Consider the following 27,830-nt stretch of genomic DNA (forward strand, 5'->3'; position numbering starts at 1 on the left):
TATTCCTCCTGCGTCTGTTCTGCCCCCACCCTCGCATTCGCCTTCGGATTCACTCTCGTTATTTTGTCTTTGTTCTCACCTTCGCTTTCGCTCTCGCTCCCGCCCTTGCCCTCGTCTTGCCTGTACCATCACCACTACCACTACCACTACCACCACCATCGATCGAATGGCCGCAGCGATCCAGGCTGAAAAAAAGCCATACCATGGACGGAAAGCTGCCAACGGCCAATTTCAAAGCTAGTATCTTACATGCGAAGAAACCTGACCGTGAATCACCTGTGCCAATCCGCGCCTCGACATTTGGCACCACCACCACCATCACTAGCAATAGCGGCAGCATCACCTCGTCGTCCCCGTCTCGAACCACAATAATAAACGCCGCAGGCACCAGCGATAACACGTCCCCATCTAGCAAAGACCTTGCCTCCGCTGCCTCTACTACCTCCACTGTCTCCACCACCTCTACCGCTGCTGCCACCGCTTCCCCTAGTAGTAAAAGGTCAAGACTCTCTGCCCAACCACATCCGCCTTCTTCATCCATCCCCATTGCGCCTATTACACGCAAGGCCAAGATACCGCTTGTTATCCCCAGCGCCATTAGTGATTCCCCTGCCCCCCAGGACGCCTCAAACTCTCTGGTGAATGGAGATGAGAGCCCTGAGGGCGGTCGCCGGCAAGGCATTGTTTTCCACGAGTCGTTCCAGGCCTCGCCCCTGCCCGACGCCAACGTCAAGCCCAAATATCCTTCTACGTATGGCGAGGCGGCCCCGCCAGCTGCCGTTCCCCCCACTGCAGCTATTGCCACAGCTTCAATATCCGCTTCGCCCGCCTCATCATCATCGTCATCCTCGCTCTCTATAGTACCCCAGGTCCCGCATTTGTCGACTGTTGTCTCGTCATCCACCCCGCCACCACCAATCCCTTCACGCAACAAATTGTTGCGTCAACGGACCTCTACTTTGGATGGCTCTTTTATGCGTCAACCCTCCGCTCTGGGCGGTCTCTCCACCATGGCAGACCATCGTAGCCGTGTTGGCTCGTTTTCGGCAACATCTTCGTCATCACTGTCAATGCAGGATGATCCGCAGCATCCCTCCGGCTCGGGGGCTGAATCTCTAGGCTACCCCTCAATCCATACCGGCCCCTTCCCGTTTACGCTATCCCTGCCACTATCGAAATCAACTTCGAGCTCCAAGTCGTCTTCGCAATTGCAACCGCAACTTGTCCAACCTTCAACATCTACGACTTCTCCTTCATCGTCGCGCGATAAAAAGAGCTCCTCAGCGAAACGCCGTATCAAGCGCAGCTCATCCCGACCAACCTCACCAGTAGTCACTACGCCGCCATGCATAGATTCCTTATCGATTCCTATTGCCACAACAAATGCCAACAAAATACTGCTACTTATGAAAACTCTGTGCGGGAGAATGCGCGGAGATATCGAGTACCAGACGGAAGCTGGAGGCCCGTGGTATCGGGGAGTTTCCTGGATCGAAGAAGACCAGGGATGCCTCATGTTTGACTCTGGACATACTAAAGGCATTGTGCTGACTCTCTGCGCGGATTTGCGCGGGTCTCGCATCGTTCCTGTTCTGGATCCTGAAAATGGCCGAACCTGTCTAGACCTCATCACTGGCTTTCCGCTCATGGATATTTTGATCCGTCCATGTGTCGACGAGGAAGTTGACCTGTGGATTGCTGCACTTTTATGCTGGCAGCAGGTTTCCCTCCCCCCTTCCAAGCATTCTGGTGGAAGTAGTGCTGGAAGCAACAGCCACAACTCCTCGCGGCCCGAGCTTCGTCGCCGTGGCTCTTCACTAGCCCAGAATCGCAATGTCAATTCCCAAGGAAAATCCCCTAGCATTATCAAGGTAGCCAAGGTTCATGTATGGGACAAGGGCTTCCCTAAATCTCCGCGCGAAATTTTCAAGAGTCCCTCGCCGCTCGACTCTAGAACAACCAAGGATAATAACAAAGATCACTCGTGGGCCAGAGTTTCTTGTCTGCTGCAGGACAATGGAGAGCTGCAGCTCTTGGCAGAGAATGACGTTTCTGTTTTAACTCTGATCGATCTTCACCAGTTGTCTCGCTCAGCTATCCAACGCATGGACTGCACCTTGTTCGATGACATGGAGTTCTGTCTTGCCATCTACCCCATGTACGCTCCCGGATCGACCCATCTGTCCATCTTCCGTCCTATCTACATGTCATTTGAAAGCCACGTGTTTGTCGACGTGTGGTACGTCCTACTCCGCGCCTTCGCCCAGCCCCGCCTCTTCCGCTATAATTCGCAATCGCTTGGCCCGCCAGAGCCAGTGACCGATATTGAAAGCTCAACCCATGGCGAGATATTCCGAATCGAACGTACTCTCAAGGTCCGTATCGTTGAGGCTAAACTAAAAGACCACGCGGGCGCTTCAGAAAAGAGCGGACATGGGCATTCGCGACACAACACTGGCGACGAGTCTGTCGTGGGGAACTACTTTGCGGAGGTCCTACTCGATGGAGAAATCCGCACCCGAACCGCTATTAAGCACAACACGAAAAACCCGTTTTGGCGGGAGGATTGTGTGCTAGCCGATATTCCACCGTCGCCCCCATTATTGTCAATAGTGCTTAAGCGCATCGATGGTCTAGAGGTTGAGAAGAAGATACACTTTAGCAAGCCCTGCCCGCCAAGCGAGCACTGGTGTGGCACTGTAGACATCCCAATAGACCAAATGCAAACACCAGACGAGCACGAACACTGGCTACCAATACTTAACGCCAACAATCAGTCTATTGGCACGATGCTTGTCAAAATTCATCACGAAGAAATGGCTGTGCTACTTGCCTCGGAGTATGAGTCGCTTAGAGAACTGCTCCAGCGGTTCCCCTCTGGCCTTACTTCGCAGATCGCGCGCCAAATACCGGGCGGGCTTCGGCGTTTGGCCGAGGTTACTCTGGATATTTTCCAGGTGTCTGGAAAAGTACATGAGTGGCTCATGTCTCTCGTGGAAGAAGAGATTGACGGCATCACCAATCAAGCTCCCGTTAAAAACTACCGCTTTAGCAGCCGTCTACGATCCAACGAGTCGATTGATTTTGGGATTGATCGCGAACAGCTGGTACGCGATATGAGCAAGTCCCTTGCTGGCGAAGCAAATTTGCTTTTTCGTGGGAATTCGCTTTTAACCCAGGCTTTGGAATGCTACATGCGCCGACTAGGGAAAGGCTATTTGGAAGAAGTACTACGTGATAAGATTGTTGAGATCAATGAGATGAACCCAAACTGCGAAATCGACCCCAGTAAGCTGGAGTCTGGCGACGATATTCAGCGTCACTGGGCGCTGCTCATCAAGCTCACAACCGAAGTGTGGGCATGCATTTCCCAATCTGCTAATCAACTGCCTACTGAGATGCGCCATATCCTCAAATACGTTCGAGCCGTGGCTGAAGACCGTTACGGTGATTTTCTGCGTGCAGTTAGCTACACTAGTGTCACTGGATTTCTGTTCCTTCGCTTTATCTGCCCTGCAATTCTGAGTCCAAAGTTATTTAGCATGCTGCGCGATCTTCCAGAACCCCGTGCTCAGCGCACCTTTACCCTCATTGCCAAAGCACTGCAGGCCATGGCAAACCTATCGACGTTTGGTCAGAAGGAGTCGTGGATGGAGCCGATGAATAAGTTTCTCAACTCGCGCCGCGCATCACTCAAACTTTATGTCGACGAAGTGTGTTCTATTCCCGCTGACCAGGCCATACCTCTACTTCCACCCTCATACTCTACCCCATTAGCCATCATGAACCGACTAAGTGCCACCGCCCGCGAAGGAATTCCCGTCTTACCTCACCTAGTAGACCCTACGCGTAGCCTGGCAACACTGGTATCGCTGTGGTCTAATGCGAACTCTTCTAGCAACTCTGACCAGCCTGGCGGTGACATTGCTTTGTTTAATAGCACATGCCAGGTATTGCACCACCGTGCTGCCGCCTGCCTCAAAAACGCCGAGCTCCTCCGCGAACCAACCGCTACCTCTGATTCGCAAAGTACCGAGGATATACCCTCTGCCGACGGCGAGGACGAGCTTTCTGGTGTTGTGTCATCAAACATCCCTTCAAACAGATCCACGTCGTCTCTCGCCAGCCTTAGCGGTATGTGGACTCTGACCCGTACCGAACGCAGTGTCGAGCATCTCCGTGCTCCTAGCTCTGCTGGCAGCGATGTCCTAGAAACCGCCTCATCACGCCGTCGCCTCAACTCTACTCGCGATGCAGCCGCCGACCTTGCCTCCGGAACGGGCTTCGGTGCTCTGGGCCGTCTTGACATGCAAAGCCTAGCCCAGCTACAGCTACAGACCCAGGCCCAGCGGGGTAGCGGCTGGCCCAGCTCGGCACCGCCCATGTCACCCATTGGCACGCTACGCGGCTCCCGTAACGGACGAACCACTCGCAATATCCTCTCGGGTATTATCCGCATGGGTAGGGGTAGCGAGACTGGGAGCCAGGCGCAAGCTGAGGCAGGAGAAGAGAAGGATACTGGAAAGGCAAAGGCTGAAAAAGAAAGCAGCAAAGCAAAGGCTGAAAAAGAGAGTGGCAAGAATAAAGCGAAATGAGGCTAGGTATAAACTTGGACCTTACCGCCGTCCCCTCGCCACCTCTTTTCTTTTATAGCTATGCTTTTTCTGCAAGTTACCTTATATTTTACTGTCATATGTTGCCATCTACCTGCGTCTGTCGCTCATCCTGCGCAATCTTCCTCTCTCTCCTCCCACCTACCTACATCATCACTCTTCCCATGAAAGGCCTTGGTATTTTCTTGAGCCTTACCCCTCGCCGTATTTTATTTTCCTTCCTTTTTTTTTTTCTCTGTTTTGTCTCCCCCCTTCTCCCCTATTCCACTCTACCGTTTAACTACCTTGCTAGTCGCTCTCAAACATCATGTCGGTAATCTGCATTCGCTTGTCTATTCGTTTCCCCGCTTGTTAGCCTCCCTGTTCTACATATTCAGTATCTCTGTCTCCTATTCATGTATATGCTTGGCCTCGGCCATCCAATCTATGGCTTGGAATTTAAAAGAATACCATTTTATCACGATCTCCATTCGACAGAGTATGAATAGAGTCATCTTGCTTTTGTTGTCAATATGTCTATCCACTGCTGTTGCGGGTTGAAAAAAAAAAGTATATTTTATTTGAATGGAGCTGCCAGGTTATGAGAGGCATCAACATCATTTCCATTCACTCGAAAATAAACTCGAGATCTGTAGTTCGTCCGCCCATTAGCTACACTATCTACGAAAATAGCTTGCGGTAAGCCGCCTTGCGCTTTTCGTTATACGCTGCAATCTTGGCCCGTGTCGCATTCAGTTCGTTTGTGATCGCGGCGTCTGTCGGTGCCAGCTTGTTGGCAGCCACCAGATCCTCTAGTGCTGACTCGCTGTCCTTGAGTGCCTTATGCGCCAGGGCGCGGCGGAACAGTGCCTTGGCCTTGTCGGCATCCTTGATACTTGCCACACCCAATGCTGCTGATGAAGCCTTCTTGGCCTCATTCCACTTCTCCTTCTTGGACAGCAGTAGTGCCAAGTTGTTGTTAAGCTGTACGCGCAGCAGGTCAAAGGAAGCTCTGACATCTTCGGAGGCATTATCCAAGTCGGTGGGGTCCTCTGCCAAATAGCGCAGGCCCTTCCGGTACTTGGAAATTCCGGCAGCAATATCACCGGCCTTGAAGGCGGCGCCACCAAAGCCCTTGCACTCAGAAGCAACGTTGAATCCTTCGCCAGCCTTAAGCTCCTCACCATCATTATCTTCGGGGTAGTCGCTGTACTTGTCGCCGTAGGGGTCAGCAACATCGCTGTTGCTAGTCGTGGGCTCGTCGGCGCTAAGCTCACCGCAGTCGACAATTTCCACGGGCTTAGTCGGGCGGTCGGAGCCGTCAGTGTGAGAGCCCTCGATAGAACGAACAATCGACTTTCCAGCAATGACCTCGCCGAATACAACATGCTTATTGTCTAAGTGACTGCACCCTTCTTTTTTGGTAGTAATAAAGAACTGGGATCCATTGGTACCTATGTGAAGCCAAGGACAACACGGTTAGCGCTTCTGTCACACGCCAAAAACTCCATTTTTTAAACACAAAGGCAGGCGTTGTAGGTTATGGATCTGCAACATACCAGGGCCGGCATTGGCCATAGAAAGTAAAAATGGGCGGTCGTGAGTCTTGGCGAACGACTCGTCGTCAAACGTCTCGCCGTAGATTGATTTGCCGCCAGTTCCATTGCCCTTGGTGAAGTCGCCACCCTGAATCATAAAGTCCTTGATCACACGATGGAAGATCGAGCCCTTGTAGCAGAGGGGCTTGCCACTCTCGCTGTCAACGCCCTTCTCACCAGTGCAGAGAGCGCGGAAGTTCTCTGTGGTCTTAGGCACTATGTCAGAATACAGGCGCATGACGATGCGGCCGACAGCCTCGCCATCAATAGAGATGTCGAAGAAGACGCGGGGACGGGAGTCTTCGGTCATTTTGTGTTTTGTATGTATGTGAGTGTTTACGTAGAAGAGAGATGGTGGGGTTATCAGATCTGTATCCGTAATAAATGAGCGAAATGGAGGGGATGAGTTGTGTAGTTTTCAGTACAAAATTGGCATACAAAGAGAAAATAAAAGCAGAAAATACAGAATCGGGGAGGGAAAAAAAAAGTAGCTATGGAGGCTTGCAAAAAAGGGCTTATAGACAGTAAAACGATCGGTCTTCAGGATGAGGCTACAGCTTCCCGTCCAGGCTTGGGCTTTGCAGCATAGAAGATTCTAGCTATCCGTTCTTTCCTTGATCTTCTGTTGGATTCTGTTTTGTGGAAATTTCTGGTGCCTGCCAGGATGGCTGCTGGGTTGAAGTGGATCAAAGCTCTCTACTGCTTTGCAGCTTCCCCATTTTCCTCATTCTAAGCCTGTCATTGTCCCGCTGTACGGCATCTGGTTGGTGGAATTGATGGTAGCACCAATTTGCAACAAAGGAAAAGGTTATTGCTGATTCCGTAAGAAGAACATACGTACATTGATTTATGCGTGTATATTTATATAGGAAATAGTACGTAGGTTTACTAGGTTAGACATGACGGGTAGTCGTTTGCCTGTTTATCTGCGTTCCCATACCTAGATCTATTCTTTATCTGCGGCCCCCTTCTTATCGTTGCCAACATTCAGCTCGATGGTCACCTGTTGATCTTGATTAGCATCCAACACAAAATTCTTACACTGCTCTACTTGACTCACTGGGCCATCATTAACTAGTCCCACCTCCATCATGGCTTGGAATTTTCCGTTCTTCACCTTGCCCTCTGCATAGCCGTCTTTGACCTTTTGCAAGAAGTAGTGGTACAACTTGCTAGCAGCTTCGGGTGGGCAGGCACCGTGAAAGTCAGGCTTGGTCCCCTTGGTTGTCTTTGCAAGGAGCGTGAATTGAGACACTGTTAAATAGAGTGTCAGTCTTGTCTGCGTGGGGTAGGAATAGCCATGGAAGTGTTCGTGGTCAAAGTTTCCGTATGGGCTAAACGGCATTGCATCATGTCACTCTACTCACCACACAGAACTTCACCGCCAATGTCCTGCACGTTCTTTTTCCACTATAGCCAGGAAGTAAGTCAGCAATTCTTTCTGCTGACTGCTGTCTATTGCATCCAGCCAGCTCTACCTACCCTAGTCCCAGCTTCTTCATCATCCCATAACTTGAATTTAAGGATCTTGTTGGCCATGGTCTCAGCATCCTTTTCAGTATCGCCAAGGGCAATTGCTGCAAACACTAAAATGCCCTTGCCAATCTCTGAGATCTTGACCTGGTCAACCGTCACGGATGCTGAAAGCACCCTTTGCAAAATGGCTATCCGACCCAGCGTGTGTTGCTAATTAGTAAGGTGTATGTCCAGTTGCGCCATAGTATGGTAGGGGCTTTTTCAATGGTTCGTGGCTTACCCTTCATGCTGTCGTTTCAACTGCCTTTTTGTTGTTCCGCTTGATTCAGCTCATAGATTCGCTAAGTGGTGATTAAACTCGAGATTAAATACGGAGCAAAATGTATTAACCCTAAGCACAAGCTCTCTTTGGTGACTAATTCACGGACTATATATAGGGTTAGGGGCAATCATGGCATCTCTATTCCAGCCTGTTCTATGTAAAAAAAAGTCGGTTTTCATTCATGTACGGTGTGGTAGTCATTATGATATCACATATCGTCCACTAACTTTCCGCAATAGTTGATGCAATATTGAACATATATTTTTTTAGCTCTTACAGTATATTTTAGGGTTAGGCAATCAATAATAGCAAACCAATTATCCCTGAAATACCTGTTAATTTGTGAGACGCAGTCCACACCAATAAAAACTAATAGCAGCCTTGCCTTTAACCTTGCTGGCGTCTATTGTTGTGTTCTCAAAGAAATTCAAGGTTACATACAGAATATGTAAAAAAAGAGGGAAAATTGAACAGAAAATGAATAGCAAATAAAATATTCTCACTTCCGTTGCCCAATAAGCTGTTAAACCTTCGGCTTCATGTTACGGAGCACTGAAAACAGTAACATGATCTCTTTTTGGACTGCTCAAGATACACTTTATCCAGTCACGTGATTGACGCCACAGCCTATGATTGGCTAGAATGGTTGTGCCGTGATTCAACAACTTGACTCCAAGTCTTCCTCAGACTTGACCTTCCTTGTCTTCTCTTTCTAGTATCTGTTCATCAAACAGGGGTTGTTCTTCTCATCACCACTCTTTACCCTTTGGACATTCAATCTCAATTGCATTGGCGCAATCTCCAGGAGAGACTAAGCTTTTGCGCCCCGAGCAAACACTGTCTACAACCGCCTGTCAATTCGCTACAGTATCGCTAAGTTTGGTGCCTGTTAACGCCACATCTTAGCCTGCAATTGGTACGCTGCTCTCCATCCATTGTCTATGGCCTCCTCTCTCGGCAACAGTGATGTCTTGTTGAGAATTGCTAGTTGCCACGCTCCTCCCCTCCCTTCCCAGAAGCTTTTTCTCTTTCTCTAGCTATTTAGCTTCCTTTTTGCGATCCCGATTCCAAACTTATCAGCACCATCACCAGATCTTCTAGTTTGCCTTCGCTAACTCTCTTTTTGCATCACAAACAGAACAAGACTTTGCTTACTTGAGCCTCTCTCTCTCCCCCCCCCCCCCCCGACTAGCCCGAACCTGGTACCAACCAAAGTGTCTGGCGCTGTGTCCTTTTACCAATAACCAACACAACACAAACTGAGCTCGTTCGAACCTACCTAACCACAACCCACGAACCAAACCTGAGTTGAGCCAGTAGCTCAATACACCCTCATATCACGATGGCCGCCCGAAAGTTACAACAAGAGGTGGATAAATGCTTCAAGAAGGTTGCTGAAGGAGTTGCAGAATTCGAGGCGATTTACGAGAAGATAGAACAATCTACGAATCCCGCCCAGAAGGAAAAACTCGAAGACAACCTCAAACGCGAGATCAAGAAGCTACAACGCATGCGCGATCAAATCAAGACTTGGGCCGCTAGCAACGACATCAAGGACAAGACTCCATTATTGGATCATCGAAAATTGATTGAGACGGTGCGCTAAGTCCTGAACGCTGAATGCTATGAGGAAGAAGCGGAAATGATAAACTAACAATTCACACACAACTACAGCAAATGGAAAAGTTCAAGGCTGTTGAAAAGGCTATGAAGACAAAAGCGTACTCGAAAGAAGGATTATCAGCAGCGGCGAAGCTCGATCCGAAGGAAAAAGCCAAAGAAGAAGCCGGCGCCTTCTTGAGGGAAATGGTCGAATCCCTCGAATTGCAAGTCGAAGCCTTGGAAGTCGAGAGCGAGGGCCTTTCAGCAACGATAAAACGCGGCAAAAACAACGCCTCCAAAGCCGAAAGGATATCTGAAATTGAAGAGATTATTGAACGACATAAATGGCATCAAGGGAAGCTTGAGCTGATACGCCGGTCGCTAGAGAATGGCGGCATTGAGACAGAACAAGTCACCGATCTTGAAGAGTCTATTCGGTATTACGTTCAAGACAACTCTAGTCCAGACTTCATAGAAGACGAAGAACTCTATGACGACCTGCATCTTGACGCTGACGAAGACAATTTTGGCATGAACCTTGCGGACAATGACAAAGGGTCCTCACAAGATACGCAGTCCATACAGGATGATGGGCCCACTCCAGGTGAAGCTATTATTGAAAGCCTGAAAGCCGGGAGCAAAAACCGCAATTCGGAAACGAGCAACAAACGACAAGTGTCAGCTCAGCTCAAGTCACCATTGCCAACGCTTGCCACATTACATCCGCCGCAACCATCATCATCTGCTTCTTCAACTGCCAATATGAAGCCAGCGTCTGTGCCAACTCGGTTGGCAGGAGAAGGCCTCAAGTATGCGTCCGCAGCAGCAGCAGCGGCGGCGAACGACAAGAATAACGTTGGAATTGCGCCTTTACCGCCGCCCCCAGGGTCGGTCCCATTGAAATCAAGTGCGACTAGCTCCCCTGCAGTCTCGGTTTCCCACCCCGTAGCAGAGTCTACAAAATCCCACTCTGAAGCATCATCCAAGGGCATCAACTCCGCTAAGTCGACCCCAAAGACCGTACCATCACGGCTGGCCAAGAGTGTGACAAGCGTTTCTAATCCCGTCTCTGATGTGGTGGAGCCATCAATAGGTGAGAGCAACTTTTCTTTCTGCGCATCAAATTGTGATAGCCTTTTCACGATGCTAGCCATATATATATGTGACATATGACCATGCTAATGTGACGTAATCTTTCTGAGCAGCAACTTCATCTACGGCCTCCCCCCCACCAGCGGCGGTGATAGGATCTTCGGCAAAAGTGCCCACACAACCTTTGGCTCCCGCTACTACTACTTCTGCGTCAGCGCCCACGTCAACCCAGACACCAGCGGCTCAATCGGCACAAGTCACAAATGGCGTGTCCACAAAGAGCAGCAATAATGTCACGGGATCGACTACGGCGAGTCGTGTTGAAGAAGAATCAATTTACCATCTCCCTGCATCTCTCCAAGATTTACTGGAAACCTACGAGGCAACGAAAGCGCGGCCGATGGCTGCTAACTCGCCTGCCACGCAGCGCCTACTTGAAGCAAGCCATCGCGAAGCACCAAAAGCCATGGATAGTGAAATGGCTAAACACTACACACCGGAGATTCCGATGAGCTCGCCGTCGACCAACTACCCGACGCAACCGCTTGACATTCTCGACAACCCACGTTTATACTCTCGGCTAGAAACGGATACCCTATTTTACCTCTTTTACTACCGCCAGGGTACTATGCACCAGTATATGGCGGCTAGAGCGCTCAAGGACCAGTCATGGAGATTCCACAAGCAGTACCAGACGTGGTTTCAGCGTCATGAGGAGCCGAAGAGCATTACAGAAGAGTACGAGCAGGGCACATATCGCTTCTTCGATTACGAGAGCACATGGTAGGTTGATTTCCAATCAGGGAGGGAAGGGATACGACCTTGATTTCTTATTTTCCCTCCAAGTCGCCCTGGGAGAGTTAATTTGCTTTTCCTCCCCTCCCTTCTCTTTCCCACACCCGTTGCATATACACATTGTCCTTCCCTATATTGATCATCAAATCAACTAACATGATTATCTCTCTTCTTTTTTGCGTGTTATAGGATGAACCGTCGCAAGGCTGATTTCAAGTTCACTTATAAGTTCCTTGAAGACGACATATAAGCCGACCTTACATAACCGCCAGATTTTCGCTCTATTTTCGTTTTTGCTGCTTTTGACTATTCCTTTTTCCCTGCCTTTTATTCGTTCCGTCTTGTGCAGTAAGCACAAGTGCTGAGTTTATATTCAGGCCCTAGAGTCTGAGTCCCAATAAGCCGAGGCATAAACCAAGCTGAAGATGACAGACACCAAGCAATGTTTCTTGCTTGGGTCTCTGCTTGCTTGCCGGGAGACTTTTGCACAAACGTATGGCAGTCAGTTTTTTTTTCGACTAGGCAGCCGTTCCAGTATCGCGTTGCTGAATATCAAGTTCTTTTTTCATTTTTTCTTCTAATGCTTACATGCTTTTGTCCTTCTCTTCGCTCTGTATGTGGGTGTTTCTATGAATGATTGAAAACGAGTATAGGGCCTGTGAATGGTTGGGATTCGACTTTATAACGCTGGCTGGTAGTTAACAAATCAAAGTTGTCCAAGCTCCTCCTATACATGCATTGATTGATACAGTGGGGAAGAGAGAAGAAAAGGGGCTGGGAGCGAAGCAAAGCAAGTCGTCACGGGCATAAGAAATAAAGCTTAAAAAAAAGAAAGAGGTGAGGGTGTCGCATTGAAAGCGCGCGTAGACTTGGGGGAATGTGGCTGTGCTGTTCTTTATACTAGCATTAGGGTTTAAATGTGAATTTTGCCAAGAGAACACAAGGACGTGCTTACCACACCAATGACGTCAAAAATGAGTGCGGGATGAAGATAGCTATAGGAGCGAAGTGGCATAGTTAGACAGAAGCGAGAAGATAAGACAAGCACGAGAAGAAGAAATGTATAGCATGAAACAAGGCATAGCGGGGTGGTGGCTTAGTAAGAGGAAGAAACAAAAGGAAAAAAAAATGCACAGATTCACGAAATGTACAAGTGAAATCATGGAATTCTACAGTAAAGGAACTGGCTGAGCCTTGAAGAAGGCGAGGCAGGGGAAGCGGAGGAGGGCTGGTGGGGAACAAACGAATCATGAGATCTGGGATTGATGGATAGATTGGAGAACAGAGGTACAAAGCGAAAAATGCAGCAAGCGTGATGTGGTGTGGCTTGGCTCAAGTGCTTATAGGTAGCGCGCTGAGTCCGGCAGGACACTTAGGTACGTGGTTAGGGAAGCTTACGATGCGGCCCTACAGGCTGCTAGGTAGGTGTGCATATGAGGTTGTGATCTGTACTTTGATCTCTGTGTTCGTTTTGCTGTTGCGGGATCTATTGCTTGGCTGTCGTCGTCACTCATGCAACACATCCCTGCTTAGGTTGAGTTGACGAGAGGGGTTGGGCATTTGCTTTCGTTGTGAATTTGAACGTGAACTGCAATAAAGTGGTATGGTAGGTTATATGGCATGACATAACAGGGGGGGGGGATAGCTATGGGTCCGGACGAAATGGATGAGTGTGTAATTCAGGTAGAAGAGGAGAGCAAAAACAGCCTTGGAAGACTTGGTCGCACGTGAGCTATGATATAGAAATTTGTGGGCTGTTATATGTGTGTATATCCGGCAGTAGCGGTAGGTTTTCCACAAGCTTCTTTTAGCCTCTTTTCCTCTCGTTTTGGGTGTGCTGACCAACGAAGTGGTATATAAAAAGCCCCACAAAGGCCGCCCGTCTCCTAGTGCGTATTTGTTTGCTGTATTTCCGTTTCCGTTTCCGTTGGTAGTTTTGTTGTCTCGCCCTTCTCTGGATCTCTCGCAGCATACGAAGATATTTATCCGTTTTTATTGCTTTATACTTTCTCGATAAACTTTGAGTCCGAGTACAAAAGCGACAATTTCCCTCCCCAATCTCTGTGGCGCTGCTTCTTCCAAGACGCAACCAGGAATCAAACAGTCGTTGCTTTAGGACTTTTTGTTGAGAGCTTGTTCTCATTTGTCATCCGCTCAACTCTGGGCTTGCTCGCCATTTTTATTTTCCTTTTCTTCACGTCGCTTTTTCTCTTGAATATCTGCCGCGATAACCTTTTTCGCCCTTTCATTTACTCCCCTACTGTTATCGGCAGCTTTGCACCAAGCTCTCGCTAAACCCTGGACGAACCTTCTTGAGCTTAAATAAGCTTCTCTCTCGCCATAAGGACGGCGAAGACGGCACACCCGATACGCAGTTCTCTAATCTCTACACTAAGCCCATAACAATGCCATCGCTAAATATACTCCAGCCACGACGGTAGGCACAACCCTCTTTTATCAGTCGCCCACGCTTTCATCTAGTCGCTATGGCTGGCCTAGCTAACATATTTCTTCTCCCATTAGAACCTGCTACTACAGGAATGACGGATTTTATGATTGCGATGATTCGAACTGGCACAGCTGGGGTCGCTGGGTCGCTCTCGCAGTCATTGTTGTTTGCTCCATAATCTGTTTTATGCTCATCGCCTGCATCAACTCGCGCCGCCGCCGCCGCCATGGCGGGCGGCCCATCTATGGAACAGGCTGGATGGCGCCTCTTCCCAAGTACAGCGCGAATCTACCCCCCGGCCACCAGCCGTATAACCAAAACATGCCACAGAACGGATACTATGCCCCGCCCCCGCCCGCCTATGGCCAACAACCAAATCAGGCGTGGGGCCAGCCTGGAGCCATCCCCCTACAGCAGCCGCAACCTACCTACACCGGCGACTATGCCCCCCCGACAGGTCCTCCTCCAGGAAAGTAGGCGGCCATGGCAGTGATGGGTGTCGCAATTTATTTTTTACACTGTAACGTTGGCAGCGACACGCCAACCCGAGGTTACGTGCAACTCGTGGTGCAGTGGAGGCGTTTGTCGAATTTAATGGCGGGTGTTTGAGCATCTACTGTCAAGCTGTTCTTTCTACAATTTTCTGTCTCTCTTTGTCTTGGATTCCCCTCTCTCCAAAGAACACATAGTGGTCCTTTTTTGCGTTCATTTTAAAACCTTTTATGGCTATTTGCCTTTTTGATCTTGTAACATTACGCATCGTTTTAGTTAGCTGTCTAACAACAGTGCAGTATAGTATGCCGTGTTTTGTAGAAAGCAAGCTTTCCTCCCTGTAGATTGTTATTTTGAGTTGCAGGTCATGATTGTCAGTTCATAAAACACAGCTAGCATGTCAAGGCTGCTCTTATGCAATAAAACTCTTGGGCCATCCAGAGGTTGGGGTTGGTGACCCTGTAGATTCCACTCAACTGGTGTCGTTTTCTTCAAGTTCGATCTATGTGTTTTTGATCTGTCTGCTGCCCCCACCTCTTTTTTCTTCCGTCACTTGTGTTTAGCGACGGATAAGCCTATTGGAAGTTCAAAATAGCGACAGAAGGGTGGCACAAACAAGAGCTATTCCTGTCCCCTATCTGTATCATAGTATGTAGGCTATAAATGAGTATTATTTTCTTTAAGAGTCCAAAACACTACAATGTTGGGGGAACGAGGGGAATCAGGAAACAGGGCCATCCCCACCTCCAAGTCCATGTTCCGACTCACTCTCAATTCATGATGGAGTTTATGTTAGATTACATTCGGGGTCATCTATTTTACCCATAATGGACGTGGCAGAAGTAGAGGCAAAGCATGCGTGATACAAGGAAGCACCAGCCACATTTTACGTTTTGGGGGACCTCTATAACGTTGCAGGTTTGCGGAAACAACCTACGTATGAGCTGCGAGCTAGAAAGAGTGGAGAGTGGCTGAGACCTGAACAACTGTGAAACGTTCATTTATCAATCCCATTTAACCGGGCATCTACCGGGTATGCCCTATTGGAAAACCCTAAGGTGTTGGAGAAATAGTAGTGCTGTAACGCTGCAGCAATATCAACTATCACCATCGCCATGTTGCCCAATTCGAACACGGCATCATCAATCAATGACTGCCAAATCTTCAGCTTCATACTCGCTATCCACACAAATTATGGCTTGTGCATCATAATTTTGTACCTATTCGTTCTGGAACGTATATTCAAGTTGTGCTGTTCTTACTCAATGAAAGGGGCTGGCGTTTGTTTCCGTTGTTTTCTCTACCCCATCGCCTTTCTCTTGTTCTCGAATTCCTATTTCTCAAAAAGTCTCGGGTTGTTCATTCACTGTGGCTTATCAAAATGGAGATTTTCATCAGCAATTTGTCGCCTTTGAAATGCTAACATCAAGCTATGCTTCATTATGGTACAATCCTCTGCTGGGTTTTCATCCCGCTATGGCTGCGCCTCAAGACAAGAATTCACAGCCATTTCGCGTTTCGATTTCTCAACAGGTATTCAACAAAAACCATATGACGTACTCCAGTTTCGGACATCTTGAACGGCCTTAAACAGACTAAGCTTGACAATGAAAAGCCCAAGGTCTTTTTCAACTCCCAAGACACTTATTGCAATTTAATCGAAAGAATGTTGCTGTCTTCTCAATCAGTTAGTTGAGCATCTCCCAAGACATTCTCATGGAGGCTTGACAGCATTGCGGATCCCAAAAGTTCCCCTCAACCTAGTAGCGAGAGTGCAGAGAGTCTTTTTAACCCTTGGAAGAGCTCATCCGTAACTTTGCAATCGCAGGGACCCTCCATACAAAGCCGGATGAGCGTTACGATGCGATACCAACTTTTTACCCTGCCTTATATACATCTGTTGCTGGGCCTTCAGGTGCTGGAAGGTCATAATGTATGACATCTCGTTGCGAAACATGAGAAACATATGATAAAGAATGCCTAGGCTGACCACAGTGTGTTAGTTCTACTGTCGCAATACTCGACTCGCCTCGGCCTCAACTAGTCTCTTTATGGGAACACATCCTGAGGGCTTAGCCTCCGCCTACGTATGCGGTATGCATTTAGAGACATTTCTCTAATTGCAACCCGGAAAAAAGGGCACATGCAGTAATTGAAAGATACCTCAGAATGTCTTGAACTGCGCCTTTATAGAGACAGCGAAGTGGACTAGACTAGCGTAAGGTTCTACGCGCAGCGTCGACTAATCAACATTCCACAACTTTTGGCGTTGTTGAGCTCCTGACATTGCTTTCACATCCCACTTTATATCCGAAATAACGTTTTAGCAGAGTGACTTACGGCCAACTAGTAGTTGTTTCGGAGGACCGAGAACAACTGATGGTGCTCATATGAGCGTATGCTGCACCAAGGCATGGTCTGACCAGCCCTCCTAAAATAACAAGAGCTTGAAAGAGCCTCATAAATCAGTTTTTCTGGAGAAGTATCAACGTTGACGATGTTAGTCAACCTACTACCAGCTTAGCCCTATTGCTTGCCTTCGATGCTCATGCAAAGATAAACTGCTCCTTTGATCAACAGCTTCTTCGGAAGCTTACTTAGAGAAGAGGTAGCGCCGAGTATTATAACAAGTGCGACGGGACCAAGGCTGAGGAACATGGTAGCTTCGGGCAACATACCCGTCGGGTTTTCTATACCGGATCTGCGCCACCTTTATTGAAGTTGCATTTCCCTAACTGCCCTTAATGGAGTGGACATCCCTATTCCGATGTGTATTTCATCAGCTGGAAGTGAGGCAGCTCACATGTTGATCTCAGTTAAGAATACAGGAAAACGCACCCTAACCTTCTTGACAGGGCCCCAGCCTAGGACTGCATTTCGATAGGAATTAGTCGCCTTGAGTTTGATGAAGGTGTGTTAGATGTTGGTTTGCATTCCAAACTGTGTGCTTTTTTTTCTTGATTTAAGCAGGATTAAGACCAAGGCCCCTCTTGTAAGTGTTTCTTCCTTTTCTGACTTGGGAAACAATGAGAGCTCAGTTTTGTTTATTATGCAAGTTATAATAATACCTGAGCGCCCTGTAGACCTATCACCACGCACTGGATATAAGAAGTGCCACATATTATTTGTAGACTTCTAAGGGTGAGATAACATAATTGAGCCTTCTCTTCTTCCCCTACTCCCTCCTAATAATAAAGACTTGTAGTTCACTTCATGGACCACACTGGGCAATCAGTATGGGGAGCTTCTAAATTGGTATTGATGCTAACGACCACCCTCTATCCGGTTGCTTGCGTAGATGACGCTGACAGTGTGGCTAGGATGTAAGCCACCGAAAGTTGTGCCTCATATCCTGCTGAAAGTACTAGTAGATATGCCTTACTCAAGATAATCAATAATGGCTAGCTTTCTAAAAGGGGACAAGAAAATCCTTTTTTGCTTCCTCCCTTTTCCTCTACGCCTCCTATCGCTCCTCTTTTATCCCTCGCTAGAATGGGCCTTTTTTTTTTGGGGCATCGGACGCCCATATTACCCGGGCTTAGGGTAGCAGCTGGGGATTCAGGGGCTCAGGACCTAGAAGGACGGGCTAGTGATAGTTTTGCTATAGCAGGCTTAGCAGGAAGAGAACCCTAGGGTGCTTAGAGGGGCTTTTATCCCACCGGCTTTTTAGCGGACTTTAGCTTCTTTAGTGCTTGTTAGTAGTTCTGTAACAGTTGTAGCGCGTTTTAGTGCTGGCTCCATTGTCGTCAAATACTCTAGGAAGTGCCCCGTTTTAATCCATTACGAAGCCCTTTGCTGATGTATTTGACGATAGCTATGTTGACGACGCCTGTAGTACGTAATTATTTGTTTTTGTGTACATTTTGCTGTTGTCAGTAAGCATCAGGAGCTTACATAGGAGATTTGCACATTGCGCTCCATGCTTTGCTGGCACTGAAATACATCTGGAAAATATGGACAGGGTCAAGGCCGGGGCTCTTTGGTTGCAGCCTGCCAACGGTTCCTGCATTTGTTGCGTGTGCTCTGCTCTTACTCTCTGTGCTGTGTGCTGCTGCTTACTGCTCTTGTCTTCCTCTGTTTCGTAATTCCTTTTTCTTGCTCTTGCTCTTTCCAAGTGGACCTGCAAAGTAGTTGCCTAATCGCTGTTGTATGGAATTCCACCTTTTTGCTCCTTCCAGTTTTGTTTCTTGTTCTGTCCGTCTTCTTTTTTTTCTCTTCAAACTTATGCCCATCTTCTCCTTCTCCTTCTCTTTCCATCTCCTTTTCATCCCCCAATTTCATTCGTTCTTACGGTCCTCTTTGTCCGCGCGCTTTTGATTTTTTGGTGTCGTTATTCTTTCTTCTTTCATCATCTTTCCTCTTTGTGTATCCGACCTCATGGTGGCTTGACCTTGTGTGAGCTATCCCCTTTGTTTCCTCTCTTTTTATCATATCATTATATTTCGCTCTCTACACTCCTTTCCTTCATTGTTTCTTCTTCACACTCTCGGTATAGGCGGCTTCTTACTTAGGCTTCTAATACTCCCTGCTGTGTTCAATCTCAAACCTAACAATCTCGCATCGGCTTGACGTTCGTCGACAGTATTGTCTTTGTTGAACATCTACCTCGCCTGCCACAGCATTATCTTTTTATTCACCTTCCCCTGCCGACTTTTACCTAGAGACTCCTGTCATTGCTTCTATCCTATTTTTCATATCTCTTCTCAATCTTCCAGCCACAATCGAAAAAAAAAAAAACACACCGACACAAAAGCTCGGCCATATCTTACACCTACAGTCTATTAATCAGCCAACCATAACTCTGTTATACGCCCGAGCTTGGTTAAGCTCGCCGATTCCCTAACTAGTCTTGCTGTCTTGCCTTCTGTCTTCCCTCTTTGTCACAGGTCGAGCAAGGGGCCCTTAGAAAGGCACGGAGCACCCACTGTCTCACCTTCCACCTGACTTCTAAGAGGGCTGAATTGTTGCTATCGCTTAGTGGTAGTTTCAGTCCCCAGTAACATTGCTTATTTCCTGCCTGTACTTATACTGGTACTATTATTGGAAACTTGGCCAACACAAACAAGCCATTTGTTTGAAATTTCTCTTCAACTTGGACTTGGCTCACTGCTTGCTACTCGAGTCGTCCTGCATCTTTTCTTTTTTTTTATATTTCCTACTGGCGCCGAGTTTTCCTATCGTGTCGTCAAGTACAGCTCGTTGTCTCCCTAAATCAATACCACTACGATCGAGCCCAATACTCAGCCCGTGGGGCGTCGTTCCTGATCGCCTCTAGGAACTAGAATCCCATTTTAAACGGAAAACACTTGCTTGAAAGTGCAACGTCGAGTTCTTTCGCCTACTGCTTGCTATACATAGCTTTATATGCGCTCTGTTTAGATATCGAGCCCACGTATAGTTTTTATTCTGGCAATAGAAACTTCTTGAACCGGGAGAATCAAGTGCCCCTTATCTATTTACTACCACACGCGTCACTAGACGCCTTGTCGACACAATGCCTACCATAGACCTCGCAATGGCGAGGAGCCTGAGGGGAACTACGTGGGAAATTATTTCAGAGGGCATCATTAGCGCACTGAATCGAAGACAGGTTTCTAACTCCGTCGACGATCTTTCTAATACCGTCGATAATATTTCCAACACTGCCAACGATGTTTCTAATAGCGTCAACGATTTAAAAACCGCCCTTTCTAGTTGGGACAACTGCATGAGCGTGTCCTGGTGCAAGTAAGTCCCCAAAAAAAAACACACGAGTCGAGCATGACAGGAAGAGTGCGCTTATTAACAGCTAAACTTTGACTTAGATGGCCTGTAATTGGATTGATAGTTTTTGGCTCCCTCATGATCCTAAGTGTTGTCTGGTGTGCAGTTAGATGTCTTTGCTGCGGCCTTTCATGTTGTTGCGAGTGCTGTTACTGCCTTAAGTGCTGTGGTAACTGCATGGGCTGCTGTGAGAGCCCTGACAACAAGCGGAAACACAAGTATCTCGACGATCCCTTTATACCTCCCAACCACAGCCAAAATGCCGGATATCAAATGCAACCTCAAATGAAGGCACCCAATGTCGCACCTACTTACAATATGACACCCGCTGTTTCGACACCTGCTGTTTCGACACCTGCCGCTCTTCCTGCTAGTGGCCCTCCCCAGTACGCTGAATTCGATATGGGCAAGAAGAGCGGGAATGAAGATGCACTGCCAGCGATGCCTACATGGGATGATGCAGGTACTAAAAAGATCTCCCTCGACAATGGTCAAGGCGGTGTTGAAATGAACCAGCTTAACAAGCCATCCCCTTCTGCTACACCTGCACCTGCTGCAACTCCTGCTCCCACCGCTGCTGTCGGTGCTCTTGGCGCAGCTGGTGCAGTCGGTGCTGGAGCAGCTGGACTTGCTGCTCGTGCCAATAATGCCAGTGGAAACACTGATACTTACCGCAACGCCCCCCCTGCCAACCAATATGACTCCCAAGCCGCGTTTGCTCGCTCCAACACCCCTGGATTTGGTAGCCAAGCAGGCCGCAGCACTCCTGGCTATGGTAACCAGTCTGGTCGTGGTACTCCCGGATTCAACAATCAGCAAGGAGGCATGAATGGATATGGAGTCCCAGGCAATGATCCTTATTCGCAGCAGAATAACTCTGCTTACAACACTCCTGTCGACACCGGATATCAGAACGGCCAAACTAATGGCTACCAGACTGTTTCTTCCCATCAACCTCAACAGCTCGGCTACGACCAATCTCGCGATTCAAACTTCAATGCCTATGATAGCGTTTACAGCACGAACAACGCCCTCCCGTCTCCCCAAGAGAGCGCGTTCCACTACGACAACCCTTCTTATCAGCAGTCTACCCAGTCTCATAACGCGTCCTATAATAATGCTGGGTACAGCCAAGACCAAGGGTATGGCCATCAGAACGCCCGTGACATGGGTCCGTATGAACAACAGCAAACCGATGCCTATGGTGCGGTGAACACGCACACTACGCCCGTCAACACCTACGGAGGTCACTCAGATGTGTTTGAGATGCCCGCTGCGGATTACAGTGGTCAGGGTGGTAGCATGGCAGCCCAACAGAACGGAGCTTATTCATCGCAGCCATCTCAGCCAGGCAAATTTGTTGCATACAACCCTACCGGCGCCTCAACTGATATTGGCGGCTTGCAAAATGCGGGTGGCTTTGACTTCAACTCGGGTAACTCTCGCCCAGGAACTTCTTCTGGACCTCAGAATAACCAGCAAAGACAGCCTTTGATGACAGGCTATGATGTTCAGCGTCAAGGTAGTGCACCGCCACAAGAGCTGTATGCCAACCATGGCCAGAATTCGAACGGGGGAATGTACGCCTCACCGGCACCTAACCGACCTAGCCCGGCTTGGCCTACGCAATAGAGCTTTAGCCTTGCCCTCTTTCTCCAGCGTATTTAGTTACCGGGCATGAAGTCGGTTAACTACACTGGCGCTGTACTAAAACTTTGCATACTGGAACTTATACTCGATGCACGCGATTTGTTGGATTTTTTGCTCTTTTTTTTGTGGGCGAGCATCTCCCGCTCCTAGCCTTGTTTTCTTATTGACTTCTATTTTTTTTACTTGTCAGGGATACTTGATGATTCTATCTTGTTTTCTTTTTACAACTTACAGGGAAGGGAAAGGCGTTGGCGCGTTGTCAAGCTATTTGTTTCTTAGTCTTTTGTTTGGGTTATCGTTTAGCCTTTCTTGTTGACAGTTATTATTATATGTGATGGACTTGCTATCATTTTTTTTTCTTGTATTTCTGGAGTTTAGTGTTGTAACATATAATGGACAAGTATTTAAATTGCTATGAGTAATGGAAATTCATGGTGATGTGTGGATATCGAAGTCACATGCAATAGCCTATAACGCATGCATGGCAAGTCTTTGTTGAAGAGGGAAATAAGACCAAGGATTCCATTCAACTCAACAGATGCTTATTTTGTCTTTTTCTCCCCCTTCCCCCGCCCCCCATCCCATGTCTTAGACGTGCAGGCTGTTTATTGGCTGCCCAATTGCTTGTACCGATGCAGGGCACGTTTCAAAAGAAGGATGTGCACACATATTAATATGCACTCCAAAGGGACAATCAAAGGACAGGCTTGTAGCTGTTTCTTTTTTATCTTTTATTGTTCCTTTTCGTTTTTTTTTTTTGACACCGAAACAGGGCGCAGCACGAGGGGTTAAATGGGAGTCAAGTACTAATGAATGCGGGCTGGGAATGGGAGGCGGGAAGGCAAGGATCGTTGGAATCTAGGAGATAGCGCTTGACTTATCACCAGTTGAGTGTAGCTTTCCGAAGTTTTAGGCTTGATGTATGGATTTGTGTAATGTATTGTGAATATCATGTTTATTATTTTCTGAGCTGCAGAGAGGAATCTTGGCTTAGTGGTTAAAAAAGGGCGAGCAAAACAACAGGATGAATGGTCTTTGGTAAGCTTGATATAGAAAGCAAAACGGCAAGGCAAAAAAAGAAGAAAGTCCAAACGCCATAAACACCGAGCGACAATGATAACGATGAGGTAGTGAAACATGTGGCCCAATAAGCTATACACGAAAACGCCAGGCAACAGGAAATAAAAGAAAGACAGAGAGAGCCAGGAGAAGTAGACAAAGACAAGAAAGAGAACACAAGCCACCCCGATAGAGAAAAAAAAATAATAGAGCGAGGCAAGACACGACAGGCTCGCAAGTATAGAGGAAAAAAAGATGCTACAGCGGTGATGTATTCTGGCTGTGGTCCGAGCTGCTGCCAAATATGGTTGAGGTATCGCCGTCTTTCGCTGGGTCGTATTCGTCATTGTCCGTCTTGATACCGCCGCTAGCGCCAGTTCTGGACTTGGACAGGTTAAGGTCGGCAACATCCTCTTCATTCTCGGTCGATAGATCGTCACTGGGGCGATCATCACCATCGTCAGAGTTGGGGACAAGTGAATGGCGGCCGAGTGAGTCATGGGCATGGTGGTTGGGATCCTGCTTCTTGATAAAGGAATCGATAATGTAGTACTGCATGGCGTTCATGATGAGCGGGAAGAGCATCATGACAAAAATGATTTGCAACTCTTCGTTGCCCTCAGTCCAGCTGAGGGCCCAGTCGCCGACGTGGGCGATCCATGGGAAGAGCACGAAGATGATGAGAACAACGACCTTCATGCCAAAGAGCCCACAGAAGTAGATTATCGACTGCTTGAACCACCACCAGGCGTTGGGCGGCGAGCCATAGTTTCCAGATTGGATGGATTCGCGAGGCTTGCCAAGAGGCGTTCTGGCAACGATACCGGTGTAGATACGGAGCAGGGCAATGAGAATGGGGATTCCAAGGGTTGTCTGTAGTACCAAAAACACAGTGGTTAGAACTAGTCAATGCGGAGGTCTAACGGGGTAAAAGAAAGGAGAAAAAAACTCACATCTACTGCGAGGTTCAGCAAGTACCACGAACACGGGTTAGGCTGATAAGCCTCTGGGTCGTCGTCACGGCGCATAAGCATACTACGCATGTGATACATGGTTCTCGGTTGCAGTTTGACTGAGAATCGACCGCTTGTGAGCATGGCCATAAACACGTTGGCTGAGTGAACCAACACAGAGCCGAAGACCTGTTTGCTGGCATCAAAGAACCAAATTTTGACGGGGCGTTGTGGCCGCTCACGATAGCGCTTCCATACCAGCGACATCATAGCAAGAGCGCCGAGGGCCAGCTGCACAAATAGCGCAAACGAACCTAGAAGTTCGCAGTCGCCGGGCTTTTGCATGAGTAGACTGCTGCCGCCGCCAGAGTTTGTAGACGAGGCTGTGGGTGTCGTGGTGCTGCTGATGTCAGCAGTTATCGTGGAGGCGGTGGACATGCTTAGGCCCATAGTGGCGGTTGTGGAAGTAGTCGTGACAGCGCTAATGGTGGTGGTGGTGGTGGTAGTGGTAGTGTTGAGAGAAAAAACTGGCGAGGCTGTTGTAGAAAAGTCTTGAGGAGTCGGGGACGCTGACGTTGCAGCGGCGACAGCAGAGGAAGAGGTGATTAAGAGAGAAGAAGACAGTGGGGAGGAAAAGGAAGAAGGCGCAGCGGCAGTGCCAGAGGCAGTATCAGAGAGACCGAGGGTCATAGTAATCGCCTCCTCCAGCGGCAGTAAAAACGGAGGCTCCTGCATTTGCTTAGTGCGTCTGTGATTATTTTATACTGCGCCTGGTTCTCTTGTATATATATTCAAGGCCGACTTTAGCTTTGTCAACTGTATGAAGAAGCCTGGGCCCATCCGCTTTCAGGCTTAGCCTGAGTAAGTGAGGTTAGATCTTTTTGTTTGCCTTTCTGAAGGGAGAGAGAACAAGAAGTGCGAAATTTGCTGGATGAATGAGAACGAGCGGTGAGGCTAGTTTAGTTGAAGGAGAAACTGGGCAATCAACAAATAAGTCAATCAATCGCAAGAGTGAGATGAGCGTCTGCAAGGCTAGACGAGCAAGCGAGAACGACGGCCACCACCATGAATGAGCCGCAATTAACTGACGAGCTCGACAGCAAAACAAAAAGAGTCCAAGGCGGGCGCGGGAGATTTGATACGCCAGGGGCCGCAATAGAAACAATATGAGCAACACAGCACAGCTGCGTTTAAATCGAATGAATGCCGAAAGAATGCACACTCTGAAGCGCCCTTGAAGACCAACGACGATGAAAGAACACTGGGAAAAGGGGGAGGGGAAAAAAAAAAAAAAGGACAAGAAACAAAAGAAGACACTCAAGATCGCCACACCCCGTAGAAATTAATACCACGGCAAAAAGGGATGCCTTATTGCTGTGCCCTTGGAATGCGAGGAAGCAAAGAGAAATAGACCCCCGCTAGGAATAGACTTGGCGATAGTCCAGACCTGGCGAACCCGGTTTGAAACAATGGCGTTTACGAAGGCTTCGAATCTAATGGAGCATACTGCATTCTCTATAGCGTATAGTAGCATGCTATACAGCGTGCAAAATGTAGCAATACGGTACTATAGCTGCTATACTTTGCTGTGTAATTAAGCTGCGCCCCCAAAAGTAAAAGCTCTGACACTTGGGTTTCTTTACGAGCCCCCCACAGACCCTTCACAGGGCTACCCCTTTTTGTTCTGCCGCTTAAATGCCATCTATATGTACTAAAAGCTCCCCTGAAAAAAGGGCCTATTTCTACTCCTTTCCTTCTCCGAAATCAAGGCCCTTGTTTAAGCGTAGTTTAAGCGAGAGCCCAAGTTTATTCTTTTTTTTTTTATGTACGTATTATTTTAATTTTTTCTACTTGGTCTTTAATTTTGGTTGCCCCACCAAATGGTTGGCTCTAGACGTCGATAATGGAGCAACGGCGGCGGCTAGCGGAAAGCTTTTTCCACGATAGCAGTCGGAGCGGTAGACGTTGACATCACCTTCGAGAGCGCGCTAGCATTTGCGGTCTTGACTACGCCTGTCCCCAATTAGCTGGTATATCTCCTTGTGTTGCTCATTATTGCCGGATATATACTGACTCTGTCTTGATTTATGACTGCTGTGTACCTGTAGCAAACCACCCCCCCTCCTCATCTCACGCAGCCGCTCACACCGATCCTCAACCTTTCGTCCAGCCACACAGCTACGCTTTGCTCCCTCGCAATGTTCCGCTCATCGCTCAGAATACCAGGCGCTGTGTCGCTGCTTCCTCGGCCCTTGGCCGCTGCTCGCCCTGCGGCCTTCATTGCCGCCACTAGGGCGAGAGCTATGCACAGCACTTCTGAAGTGTCCGCCATGCACAGAGTGCCCAAGTTGGACTATGCCATTGAGAACGGCATTTCAGAGTTTCTATCCCCTGGTGCTCTTGACATCGCTTGGACCCGTTACATGAGCATGACCCTGGAGCACCTGTCTAATGTTGTCTACGGTAAGTCATTCTAGTTCCTAGGCCACCTTGGCCTGTAGGTACGGTGGCAACCGATTGTCTCATTTACTGATGACCCCGAAATCCCTTTGTAGATACCGAATTCGCCGACAAGGAGGTCAAGAACATTGTCACCATGACTGCTCGTGATCCCGAAACCGCCCACATCTTCAACTACGCTTCGGCCGCCCACAACAACCACATTTTCTTCCAGATGCTGGACAACAACCCGGCCGAGATGCCTATTAAGCTCCAGACAGACTTGCAAATGTCCTTTGGAACAATCGACAATCTGCGCCGCGAGATGATTGGTACGGCGCTGGCTATGTTTGGCCCCGGCTTTGTGTGGCTAGTCAAGACCGCCATGAACGAATACCGCGTCATGAACACTTACCTTGCCGGCTCGCCATACCCCACTGCTCATTGGCGTGCCCAGACTATGGACATGAACACTCTAGGCGCCAACAACAGCGCCTCTTCATTTATTGAGAGCACGCAGACCCGCGCCCCTCTGCCAAGTCAAGTGTCCCTCCTGGCGGTGTCGCAGTCACTCCGCTGCTGTGTCTGAACACTTGGGAGCATGTTTGGCTGACGGACTACGGCATCGAGGGGAAGAAGCAGTACTGCATGAACTGGTGGCACAAGATCAACTGGTCCAAGGTTGAGCACCTGGCCGGCACTGTCCGAGTAGCCAGCGAGCCCACAGACCCTGACAAGCTGCGCAAGTCTGCCACTGCGTAAAGCTTGAAGCATTGTGTAATCAGGGGGGCGCGATAACGGGAGGAGTTGGAGCCGATGCCTTACAATAGGGCTATTTGTATTTTTTTTTCTGTTCCTTGTGTGATGCCAAAAAAAGGCATTCCTGTACAATATAATGGCGAGCAATAGATGACCGCGTTGAGGAAACTACATACATGTACGTACAAGCTGACTGCATATCACATGATACATAGGTATAGAGATGTCAAGGGCTAGGTTTCGATAAAGAAGGTGTGCTTATGAAGTGCTATTAAGAATAGCTATATATGTACATGAAAATGCTAAAACGACTACATCGACTTGGCGAAGATAGACATTGAGATACACCATGAAGGTGAAACGCAAGAACAAGAGCTCTTGTGTAACTGTAACCTGCTCTATAACAACATGTTGATAACCAGAGGGGCCTGCCTGCTTGGTAGGTAGACTAATCGTCTGTCGGCAAAGAGAGGGGCTTCCAGTGTGAAAGAGAAGAATAGTAAAGTAACGGGGTGACCCTAGGCTGTATCAACAGGAAGGCCAGAAAAGAAAAAAGAAAAAAAAAAAAAAAAAAAAAGAGAAAAAAAATAAACAAGTTTTTTCATACACACGAAAATCGGCCACAGCCGAGAAAGAAAAGAACAAAAGAAGCGAGACAAATGAAAAGAAAAAAAAAAAAGCCGAGGATATCATGAAGACGGTGAGTTCAAAGACTAGAACAGAAAAGATAAGGCCGTGAAGAGAGCAAAGGCAAGATAAAAAAGAAGCAAAGTGAAAGGAAAGGAGATG

At 48.1% G+C, this 27,830-nt stretch overlaps 8 protein-coding genes across 8 annotated transcripts; 5 read left to right on the forward strand and 3 right to left on the reverse strand.

Moving 5' to 3' along the window:
• Nucleotides 1–203: 203 nt before the first annotated feature.
• On the forward strand, nucleotides 204–4,595 carry HOO65_030877 (Inhibitory regulator protein BUD2/CLA2; the record flags this gene model as incomplete). The annotated part of the gene is made up of 1 exon (XM_071000513.1): nucleotides 204–4,595. One exon carries the CDS (start codon nucleotides 204–206, stop codon nucleotides 4,593–4,595), a length of 4,392 nt encoding a protein of 1,463 aa, XP_070860556.1.
• Nucleotides 4,596–5,273: 678 nt separating this feature from the next.
• HOO65_030878 (peptidyl-prolyl cis-trans isomerase) lies at nucleotides 5,274–6,500 on the reverse strand (the record flags this gene model as incomplete). The annotated part of the gene is made up of 2 exons (XM_071002245.1): nucleotides 5,274–6,046; nucleotides 6,152–6,500. 2 exons carry the CDS (start codon nucleotides 6,498–6,500, stop codon nucleotides 5,274–5,276), a joined length of 1,122 nt encoding a protein of 373 aa, XP_070860557.1.
• Nucleotides 6,501–7,136: 636 nt separating this feature from the next.
• On the reverse strand, nucleotides 7,137–7,953 carry HOO65_030879 (D-tyrosyl-tRNA(Tyr) deacylase; the record flags this gene model as incomplete). Its single annotated transcript, XM_071002360.1, has 5 exons — nucleotides 7,137–7,193; nucleotides 7,251–7,444; nucleotides 7,558–7,600; nucleotides 7,673–7,854; nucleotides 7,947–7,953. The coding sequence occupies 5 exons, from the start codon at nucleotides 7,951–7,953 to the stop codon at nucleotides 7,137–7,139; spliced, it is 483 nt and encodes a 160-aa protein (XP_070860558.1).
• Nucleotides 7,954–9,330: 1,377 nt separating this feature from the next.
• HOO65_030880 (CCR4-NOT transcription complex) lies at nucleotides 9,331–11,469 on the forward strand (the record flags this gene model as incomplete). The annotated part of the gene is made up of 3 exons (XM_071001979.1): nucleotides 9,331–9,585; nucleotides 9,663–10,683; nucleotides 10,898–11,469. The coding sequence occupies 3 exons, from the start codon at nucleotides 9,331–9,333 to the stop codon at nucleotides 11,467–11,469; spliced, it is 1,848 nt and encodes a 615-aa protein (XP_070860559.1).
• A 2,413-nt stretch (nucleotides 11,470–13,882) lies between these two features.
• HOO65_030881 (uncharacterized protein) lies at nucleotides 13,883–14,403 on the forward strand (the record flags this gene model as incomplete). The annotated part of the gene is made up of 2 exons (XM_071002419.1): nucleotides 13,883–13,914; nucleotides 14,016–14,403. The coding sequence occupies 2 exons, from the start codon at nucleotides 13,883–13,885 to the stop codon at nucleotides 14,401–14,403; spliced, it is 420 nt and encodes a 139-aa protein (XP_070860560.1).
• Nucleotides 14,404–19,912: 5,509 nt separating this feature from the next.
• On the forward strand, nucleotides 19,913–21,813 carry HOO65_030882 (fibroin-3 related protein; the record flags this gene model as incomplete). Its single annotated transcript, XM_071002042.1, has 3 exons — nucleotides 19,913–20,145; nucleotides 20,223–20,286; nucleotides 20,344–21,813. 3 exons carry the CDS (start codon nucleotides 19,913–19,915, stop codon nucleotides 21,811–21,813), a joined length of 1,767 nt encoding a protein of 588 aa, XP_070860561.1.
• Nucleotides 21,814–23,148: 1,335 nt separating this feature from the next.
• Nucleotides 23,149–24,533, reverse strand: HOO65_030883 (Vacuolar membrane protein; the record flags this gene model as incomplete). Its single annotated transcript, XM_071002202.1, has 2 exons — nucleotides 23,149–23,763; nucleotides 23,844–24,533. 2 exons carry the CDS (start codon nucleotides 24,531–24,533, stop codon nucleotides 23,149–23,151), a joined length of 1,305 nt encoding a protein of 434 aa, XP_070860562.1.
• A 1,508-nt stretch (nucleotides 24,534–26,041) lies between these two features.
• On the forward strand, nucleotides 26,042–27,044 carry HOO65_030884 (mitochondrial 37S ribosomal protein mS42; the record flags this gene model as incomplete). Its single annotated transcript, XM_071002306.1, has 3 exons — nucleotides 26,042–26,306; nucleotides 26,399–26,841; nucleotides 26,883–27,044. 3 exons carry the CDS (start codon nucleotides 26,042–26,044, stop codon nucleotides 27,042–27,044), a joined length of 870 nt encoding a protein of 289 aa, XP_070860563.1.
• Nucleotides 27,045–27,830: the final 786 nt, after the last annotated feature.

This window comes from Ceratocystis lukuohia (genome assembly GCF_044167205.1).
Source record: "Ceratocystis lukuohia strain C4212 chromosome Unknown Supercontig3_pilon, whole genome shotgun sequence".
NCBI classification, from domain to species: Eukaryota; Fungi; Ascomycota; class Sordariomycetes; order Microascales; family Ceratocystidaceae; genus Ceratocystis; species Ceratocystis lukuohia.